We start from the raw sequence: 9744 nt of genomic DNA, 5'->3' as shown, positions 1-9744 counted from the left end.
CTTAAGTCAAAGAGTATCATAGCACTTGCCCAGTCCCTAAGGGGCGCTTGTGTCAGCATACACGCTGGTTCAATTTTTTAATTTTATTTTAGTTTGTTCTAATAAGCAGTAGTTCAGACATAGTACAATATTAAGTTTTGATCCAGTTTATAGTCTTGTCTTTACACTTTGTACCCAATAATGCATTTTGATGCATGTGTATAGAAAGGGTAAAATCCTGGGCTATAACAATTTTTAAGTGAGTTAACATTAAAACTGACATCACAGCCAAAGCCTGGAAATATGGCACCACTTTTTGAATTTTTTTTTACAAGGAAAACAAAATTAGTAAAAAGTTATATTATTCTGATCCATATTTTATAACATGTTTCCTTGACAAATTTAAACAGCAAAACTAACGATTCAGTCTTCAGAAAAACTCTTTGAAAGGAGTCCAATCAGTCAAATTCCATCTTTATCATGGCCTGACATCAGTTCAAATACAATACAGGAAGTTAACTCATGCTGTCAGTTTTGTTCAATTAAAATTGTTTTCATATACTTAGTGGTAGTCATGTTCCTCCACACTGGTATACTATCCTCACAAAGTACTTGGACACAGCTATGTGGTTGAAGTGTTTAATAGAACTGCAGACAACGACCGTACAGATATCACATTTGCAGACTTCAGGCTGTCTCCTCCTTGGCAATGCGGTCCTTCTTGAGTGGTCCCTGTGGACAAGAGGAGAAAGGGTTAGTTTGGCGCAGGTAAAAGTTGCAAGTGTTTCCTGAGAGTGAACGGGGAACAGTAGCATGAGCGTGCACTGCTCCCCTGCCTCACGGGACTTTACTCTAGCCACTGGAATGGAACCCAAGTTCACACTGAAGACTGAACCAGGTTATGAACAGTGCAGAACATCACTTTCATGCCAAAAATAGATCTTACCATGAACGCCTTCTTCTCTTCCGCGGTCTGGAAGCGGCCGTGACCAAACTTGGAGGTGGTGTCGATGAACTTGAGGTCGATCTTCTCCAAAGCACGACGGCTTGTCTGCACCAGCAGGGACTAGAAGAGCAAGCAAGTTAGTCGATGAGAAGTCAGGAGATAAACTTATCCAGCTTTGTTCTCACCTTACGCAGAGTCAGAACCCTCTTCTTGGTTCCTACTACACATCCCTTCACCATGACAAAGTCGTTCGAAACGTCTCCATAGTGGACAAACCCACCCTGTGGACACATTTGAAAGGTGTTAGTCAAGCCTTAAAGATGTTCGAGAACAAAATAGAATCACTGACCATAGGGTTGATGCTCTTGTTGGACAAATCATAATCCGTGGAAGCGTTGTTCTTCACCAGCTTGCCATCCTTCTGGTGGTAGCCCTGACCGATCTTGTAGATCTTCAGAAAACAAAGTAGGCCATCAGAACATTTCCCGGATGACCTCAATTTGATAACTTTAAATCAGACCTAATATGCACCACTGTGCCATGCAGGGTGCAGTATTTTAGGGATCTGAGCCCTCCAGTCACTTGCTGTTCAGCACTTCAGCATGTGCCTTTTGAAAAGTTGTCTAATTTTGCAAACTCAAGATTAGTCCCAAAAAACACAACTTTGCAAGGAGTACATTATAGGTGCTGACGTGTATGGAAGAATTGACGAAGGCTTCATACCTCGACAAGTTTTAATTGTGTTGAGACCTCACTTCTCTGTAAAAATATGCCAAACACTTATTTCCACAGCAGAAAAGAGCTACTTAAGTGCCACCCCCCCTTCTCCCTTTGTTACTCTTGTCAGCTCCTTTGCAATGTTAATGTAGATTTTACTTTGAACATTTACTATTGCAGCAAAATATGGTTAAAGTTTGGGGTTTTTATGATTTCTGATAGTTTGTGGGGGCACTAAAGGGTATTCTGTGTGTTGGCGGAGCATAAAGAGGACATCAGCTTATGAGAAAGTTGATCTATTACCACCAGTTTTTTTAAACACTGTTTTAAGTATTCAAACCTTCAAGAAAAGGCTAGAACATATTCACATCAACAGTTTATGGATACATTTGCTTCACTGTATGAACTTTGATTACAAACAATGCTCAAGAACCAAGTAAGTTTGTAAATGAGGGTCCACTGTATGTAAGAGATAAATGTGTACCTTCTTGTTGATCTCAGTGCGGTGATGGTATCCCTTCTGACCAGCTCGGGCAACAGAGAAGGCAACGCGGGCAGGATGCCAGGCACCGATGCAGGCCACCTTGCGCAGACCACGATGGGTCTTACGAGGGAGCTTCTTGGTGTGCCAACGACTGGTCACCCCTGACAAGACATGACAAGTTCGATAGCCAGAAATGATCATAATAGATAAATGACGTTGACTTAATTCCAGCAGTCTATTTTATTAAATACATTTGCAAACATCCTAGATGGTAAGTGTAATCCTTTAAACCTTTCCTGCACTATTCAAGGCTGACCTTTGTAGCCGTGTCCCTTGGTGACACCAATGACGTCAATCATCTCGTCCTGGGAGAAGACTGTGTTGATGGGCACAGCCTGCTCCAGCTTCTCACGGGCCCAGTCCACCTTTTCTGCGATGGAGCCACCATTGAGCTGCACCTCCATCAGGTGAGATTTCTTCTGCCTCAGAGGCAGCAGACGCATCTGCAAACAGCGCACACTCATTAGCGAGGTGACGATGGCTGTGGCACATGGTGGGCTGACATGGTGGGGCGGTCTCAGAAGGAAGGCAACAGAAGAACTCGTCATTGCTATCAGGCGCCATGCCTGACGCAGAATTCTGTGGTCTCATCACAGACGATACGGCGAACAAATACAACAGGGTGTCCAAAGTGCGGCTCGCAACTCATTTAACAGACCACAACGCATTCTAAAAATACTATCAAAACTGATTCTACTTCACATGAATAGGGTTTTCGGTTTAAAAGGGGAACATTATCACAATTTCAGAATTGTTAAAACCATTAAAAAATCAGTTCCCAGTGGCTTATTATATTTTTCGAAGTTTTTTTCAAAATTTTACCCATCACGCAATATCCTTAAAAAAAGCTTCAAAGTGCCTGATTTTAACCACCCGTCCATTTTCCTGTGACGTCACATAGTGAAGCCAACACCAAACATGGCGAAAAGAACAGCAAGCTATAGAGACATTAGCTCGGATTTCAGCGGCTTAAGCGATTCAACAGGTTACGAATGTATTGAAACGGATGGTTGTAGTGTGGAGGCAGGTAGCGAAAACGAAATTGAAGAAAAAACTGAAGCTATTGAGCCATATCGGTTTGAACCTTATGCAAGTGAAACCGACGAAAACGACACCCAGCGACACGGGAGAAAGCGAGGACGAATTCGGCGATCGCCTTCTAACCAACGATTGGTATGTGTTTGGCATTAAAGGAAACCAACAACTATGAACTAGGTTTACAGCATATGAAATACATTTGGCAACAATATGCACTTTGAGAGTGCAGACAGCCCAATTTTCATCAATTAATATATTCTGCAGACATACACTCATGTCAGCAGGCCAGGGAAGCTAGGGTCGATATTCTCGTGATCATCTTTGAGTGTCGCAGGATATCCACACATTCTTGCCATCTGTCGTAGCATAGCTTTCGTCGGTAAAGTGTGCGGAACAAACGTCCAATTTCTTGGCACTTTCGCATCTTTGGGCCACTGGTGCAACTTGAATCCATCCCTGTTCGTGTTGTTACACCCTCCGGCAACACACCGACGAGGCTTGATGTCTCCAAGGTACGGAAAACAGTCAAAAAAACGGAAAACAGAGCGGTTTTGTCCCGGTGTTTGAGAAAATGGCGGATTGCTTCCCGATGCTCCGTCATCGCTCCGAGGGCGAATAATAGAAAGGCGTTTCATTCACCAAAATTCACCGATTTAGAGTTCGGAAATCTGTTTAAAAAATATATGGTCTTTTTTCTGCAACATCAAGGTATATATTGACGCTTACATAGGTCTGGTGATAATGTTCCCCTTTAAAATGTTTTGACAAAAAACTAAACGTGTAATGACAGAAATCTGAAGTTTATCTCGAGCGGCAAGTGTTTAAAGTAAAAAAAGAATGACTTTATTATTTTAGTGGGTGAAACCATTTTAGATCCAATAATTTGTTGGATTTTGTTTATTTTTAAGCTGCCATAACTCAAAAAGTGTTAATATTTAACGCAATGCAAGATTTAATAAAACAGTATGCCATGTAAAATTCTGACTATCCTGTAGCCACGCCTATTGAGTAATATGCTGTTAAGTCTTTACATACATTTTTGGATCGTATATTTATATATTTATGGATCGTAAATATCCAAATATGATAGCAGCCAAGTGGCTCGGAGAGCGAACAGAGGCAATGGTTAGCTAGCTAACTTGCGAGCTAGTTTCAGTGCTCCTGATTGTGTCAGTCCTGCAACTCAGTGCGGCACTTAAATGAACATTGAACCAATTTAAATCATATTTTGATGCTTTATTTTTTTTATTTTTTTTTAAACACAAAAACGATACTTTGATACAAATGAATATTTAAGCGTACTTTCACAGACATTTCACATGCCTGATAAGAAAAACAATGACTCATTTCTAACATTTGTGACTGAGACCCTTCTGGGTACTGAGGCCCAAACTCGTGGGAACTAAAGGTTAAAGAAAAAAAATCTATAATGTATTGGTTCAGAAAATGTAAATGTCAAAATGGCCTCCGCATGCTTAAATTTTTCAGTGCGCAGCCCTCAACAGAAAAAGTTTGGACACCCTTTAATAACATCACCTGTGGACGCTGACTCACCTGTGTGTGGGCGAGGATGCGGATGACCTTGCAGTACTTTTTCATGGAGTTAAAGTCTTTCTCCAGGTGCTTCTTGCCGTCCTCATCCTGCCACTTTTTGCAGTACTTTGTGAAAGCCTTCTTCTTGGACTTGTACCTGAGCGGGACCACGAGGAGTAGAGCAGAAATGTTGGCAACTGGCCCTTCATGACCTCGAGAGGCCAGCGGAAGAAGACAGCGCCGAGTTGGTCGCCCGTTTATTGAGCAGCACCAGCCAATGAGGATTTTGGCTCATGGCACAGCTTCTAAGCAGAACTTTCCACTGGCCAGAGGAGCCCGGAGCTCATCAGGGCACGAGGCGCCTGAGCGGAGCTGCCACGATGGCCACCGTATTGTTACTCAGTGACACTGAGACAAACATCTGCAGCGTGAACCAAAGTGTTACAGCGACTCACCAGTTCTTGTAGAATCGGCGCTTGCACTCATCGCTCATGTGCTCGGCAAAGATTGTCTTGAAGGCGCGCAGACCACGGGGAGTTTCGACATAGCCCACAACTCCCACCACGATCATAGGGGGAGTTTCCAAGATGGTGACAGCCTCAACTACTTCTTTCTTGTTCACCTCTGCACAAAAAAACAAAAACCAACCTTTTACATCACTCAACAGTAGCAGTGAAATTACCCGTCCCGTTTCGATTATTGCGCTCAGTACTCGACATTCAGCAAGGGTCTATAAAACCCATTATGTCCGCCCGTCGAGAGACTCATCACAGGCACAACCAAAAAAATAGGGAAAAAAACCAAGTCCTTGTCCACATAAATATTTCAATATACACTTCAGCCCCTTGATCACACAAAGCTTTTTGTCCCTAAAAATAAAGCAAAATGTGGTGGTTAAACTGAGCTTTAAGGTTCCTGATAATCTGACATTACAACTTTAACTACCGTATTTTCCGCACTATAAGGCGCACCTAAAAACCACAAATTTTCTCAAAAGCTGACAGTGCGCCTTATAACCCGGTGCGCTTTATATATGGATAAATATTAAGATTCATTTTCATAAAGTTTCGGTCTCGTAACTACGGTAAACAGCCGCCATCTTTTTTCCCAGTAGAACAGGAAGCGCTTCTTCTTCTACGCAAGCAACCGCCAAGGTAAGCACCCGCCCCCATAGAACAGGAAGCGCTTCTTCTACTGTAAGCAACCACCCGCCCGCGTAGAAGAAAAAGCGCGCGGATATTACCGTACGTTTCATTTCCTTTGTGTGTTTACATCTGTAAAGACCACAAAATGGCTCCTACTAAACGACAGGGATCCGGTTCATGAAAAGACGCAATCTCTCCATCCGCACACGGATTACTATTTCACAGCAACTGATATTCCTGTGAACCGCACTGTGGATACAACGGGAGCACGTACGGTGAATATTCGCACCACAGGGAATGAGAAGTCATCCTTCACTGTGGTTCTAGCTTGCCATGCTAATTGCCAGAAACTTCCACCCATGGTGATATTCAAAAGGAAGACCTTGCCAAAAGAGACCTTTCCAGCCAGCGTCATCATAAAAGCTAACTTGAAGGGATGGATGAAGAAAAGATGAGCGAGTGGTTAAGGTAAGTTTAAGTTTACGCGAAGAGGCCGGGTGGCTTTTTTCACGCAGCTTCGTCCATGTTGATATACGATTCCATGCGCGCCCACATCACGCTGGTTTTAATATATTATTAAAGTTTGACTGACCTATTTGACTTTTTTTGACATTCCTTTAGCGCAGTTAGATGCGGCTTACAACACGGGGCGGCTTATAGGTGGACAAAGTTTTGAAATATGCCGTTCATTGAAGGCGCGGCTTATAACCCAGGGCGCCTTATGGTGCGGAAAATACGGTATATATGGGCAACCGCATGCTTGGTATGTAACAAACCATTTCAAAATGAGTCAAAGACTATTTAAAAAATATTTAAGATTGATTGATTACATTTTTATTGCATGTATAGTCAACCAACTGGCAGTATGGCTGACAGAGGGCCACTTGTTCATTTTCTTGACATGGAGGCTAGATTGCTGATTCACTGGAGGGATGTTCGTAGTTAGCTTGCTTGCAATGACTGTTGACGCAGTTGCGGCTTGTCTGTGCAATTCTGAGGACACCGCTAAAACGCGGTGACATCCTTGAGACTTATTCTTCGCTGGAGGCCGTAAAAAAAGTATTTTATAAAAACACGAAGCAAAAAAGTGTTTTTGCTGTGGCGCCATCTCTTGGATGAGTTCCCTCACTGCAGGTACTGCAGTGTCCTATTTGAAAGTTTTTCTTCCCCTTAACCGGAATGATGATCTGTCTAGCAGTCCATAGCAATTATACTCTTATAGATTCTTCATTTCATTCCAAGCGGCGTTTGAAAGTTAGGTAGTATAACTAATCTTACTGTGTAAATAACTCATTTTAGCAGTACTACATGTATTGCATGGTTCTTTTTAACTATATTATCTTATAACACAACAATTATTCCATACATTGTTAAAATTATTTAATATCCACTTGACTTTGTTAAACTTATACATTTAAAAATACCTGCTGGACTTATGATTTCAAAGAAAGTTATCCATATAGTACACTGTAAAAGAATTTCCGATACAAAAAAAGTGGTACCATTCCTCCATTTTACAAAACACTGTAAAAAACTTAATAGGGAGAGGGGGTTCAGTCTGAATTTTAAAGCAATCCCAGTGAGGTTAAAAAAAAAAAAAGATTGGAAAAATAGCCGCTTTAGCTAGATTCCAGGCAAAGTAGCCGCATTTTTTAAGCTACTAAATAGTTATCCTAGCCCATAAAAAATGACAAAATTCAGCTTAATGGACATCTGAGATCACTACATTTTGACATAAAATCATTGGCAACAAATATAGGCAATAATGTAACAAAATAATTATTACAATGTGAATGTATACATTTTTAATTCATAATCACTGTTATGTTAGACCCTCTGAGGCAGCCATTAATGCCACGTGGCCCTAAAAGTAACGTATTTAACACCCTGCTAAAATCGGTTAAACAAGATCAATATCATGCAACCCTAATTAAAACCTTGACAGCCCATATATACTTTACTTTTAAGTGGTTATAAGTATACATTAATTTTATAAAGCCCATATTAAGCATCTAATGTATATTTTTATTTTTAATGGGGTGTTATATCACCAAGTGAGCTGTGGTAAGTTTTCATTGTTCCATTGGCCAAAATACAATTACATTTGAAAGCAGACAAGTATTACAATGTGAATGGCTTAACACCAGGGTGGGGTATATGTGCGTTGTTAAAACATCCGACAGAAAAAGTGTGGACTTACTTGACCCAGGTCTGTCCACCTCACGGACGATGTGAGTCATACCGGCCTTGTAGCACAGGAAGGCGGTCAGATGAACGGGCTTGCTGGGGTCATCCTTAGGGAAGCTCTTCACCTTACCCCGGTGACGGCTACTCCTCTTGCGGGGCAAGAAGCCCAAAGAGCCGTGGCGCGGAGCCGAAAACTTGCGGTGGGACTGTCAAGTAAAATAAACTATTAAAATGTACAATCCGATCAATAAATCTATGAGTAAATGCTAACGCATGGCTGTGAGTATTAGCTGCTAGCATTGGCACCACGATGTTAGCATATTTTCTCAAACAGCATACCAATTTAATGTAATCCTATAAGTAAAATAACATCTTACACATCTTCCAAAAACACTATACAACATATATACAGCCATAGAAAGAGTCTAATGCATCAGATGACAAAGATATTCAATGGATTCTAATTATTTGGTGTCGCTTCTAACACACTCACCATGTTGTCTCCAATCCGAACGAAAGAGACCTGACTGAGCGTGCGCTACATTTATATATACGGGCAAGTCTCGCGATACTCAACGGGACTTTCGTGCAGGGAAATCCACCCTGTTTTATGTCATAGGCGCAATTACACGTAATGGCCACTAAAGGTCGCTGTTCAGATTAGATTTAGACTTAGACAAACTTTATTGATCCACAAGGAAAATTGTTCCACACAGTAGCTCAGTTACAAAGGTTGGAAAGGGTAAGAATGGAAAGGATAATGCAGGTATTAAGTAGGATAACCATGTACCATAGTAGCAATATAAAATATAACATACATGTAATATTTACATATTATATGTACAGTATACATACAACCAGGGGCGCCGAAAAGGGGTGGGGGGGTAAAGGAGACGGATTCTAGGGGCCCATGATGGAGGGGGGCCCAGAGAGGCCCCTAATGATGATGAAATTATAATACAGAAAAAATAATGACACTGTGTTGGGGGCCCTGTAAAGATTCTTTTCATGGGGCCCAAAATCCCTAGCGGCGCCCCTGCATACAACCACTTAAACGTTATTTAATGCAGGGCAACAGAATCAGAAGGCTGTGCTCTATTGTTCAATATTAAAAATAAATATCAATGATTAACCAGAAACATAAACAAGTACTTAAATATGTGCAAGGCTAATAAACAATAGTGCAGTGGTGAATAGAGCAAAGCAAAAAAGATGATGACGTGAGCATGAGTTAGTACATTCACAGTGACAGATTAGTTCCTTCACAGCGTTCATCAGATTGATATTCTGAGGGAAGAAACTGTTCTTATGGTGGGTTGTTTTGAGGTATGAGGGAGGAGTTTGAATAGTTTGTGACCACCGGGATGTGAGGGGTCTGCAGTGATGCTACATGCCCGTTTCCTGACCCTGGACCGGTATAAGGCCTGGCTGGTAGGAAGACGTTCAGTAGGAAGATCTTTTCCGCGGTCCTAATTGTTTACGCATAAAATATATTTTTTTAAACACATTTTTAGCCCGTATAATAACTTGCTGGAAATTCATATAGCAATCTCTTACAAACCCCTTTTCTTTATGAGTTGGGAAATTGTGTTAGATGTAAATATAAACGGAATTCAAGGATTTGCAAATCATTTTCAACCCATATTCAGTTGAAT

General features: G+C 41.3%; 1 protein-coding gene and 1 non-coding gene across 2 annotated transcripts; both read right to left on the bottom strand.

The window, feature by feature from the left end:
- Nucleotides 1-604: 604 nt before the first annotated feature.
- rpl3 (ribosomal protein L3) lies at nt 605-8661 on the bottom strand. The gene is made up of 10 exons (XM_061981419.1): nt 8583-8661; nt 8103-8295; nt 5213-5381; nt 4779-4914; nt 2443-2629; nt 2127-2287; nt 1275-1376; nt 1111-1206; nt 926-1045; nt 605-711 (listed from the first exon to the last, which is right to left on the bottom strand). The coding sequence occupies exons 1-10, from the start codon at nt 8583-8585 to the stop codon at nt 667-669; spliced, it is 1212 nt and encodes a 403-aa protein (XP_061837403.1). The 5' UTR covers nt 8586-8661; the 3' UTR covers nt 605-666.
- On the bottom strand, nt 2697-2788 carry LOC133620713 (small nucleolar RNA U83B). Its single transcript, XR_009817555.1, has one exon. It is a non-coding gene; the product is annotated as a small nucleolar RNA U83B (small nucleolar RNA).
- Nucleotides 8662-9744: the final 1083 nt, after the last annotated feature.

The sequence above is a fragment of the Nerophis lumbriciformis genome, linkage group LG24 (genome assembly GCF_033978685.3).
Source record: "Nerophis lumbriciformis linkage group LG24, RoL_Nlum_v2.1, whole genome shotgun sequence".
Taxonomy (NCBI): Eukaryota; Metazoa; Chordata; class Actinopteri; order Syngnathiformes; family Syngnathidae; genus Nerophis; species Nerophis lumbriciformis.
The sequence above is the reverse complement of the archived record's forward strand: the minus strand, read 5'-3'. Positions and strand labels throughout refer to the sequence as shown.

Coding starts and splice junctions, on each gene's coding strand:
- rpl3 (XM_061981419.1), bottom strand. Junction 2,288..2,442: donor CAAGGGACACGGCTACAAAG/GTCAGCCTTGAA, acceptor ATGTCTTGTCAG/GGGTGACCAGTCGTTGGCAC. Junction 712..925: donor AAGAGAAGAAGGCGTTCATG/GTAAGATCTATT, acceptor TCTTGTCCACAG/GGACCACTCAAGAAGGACCG.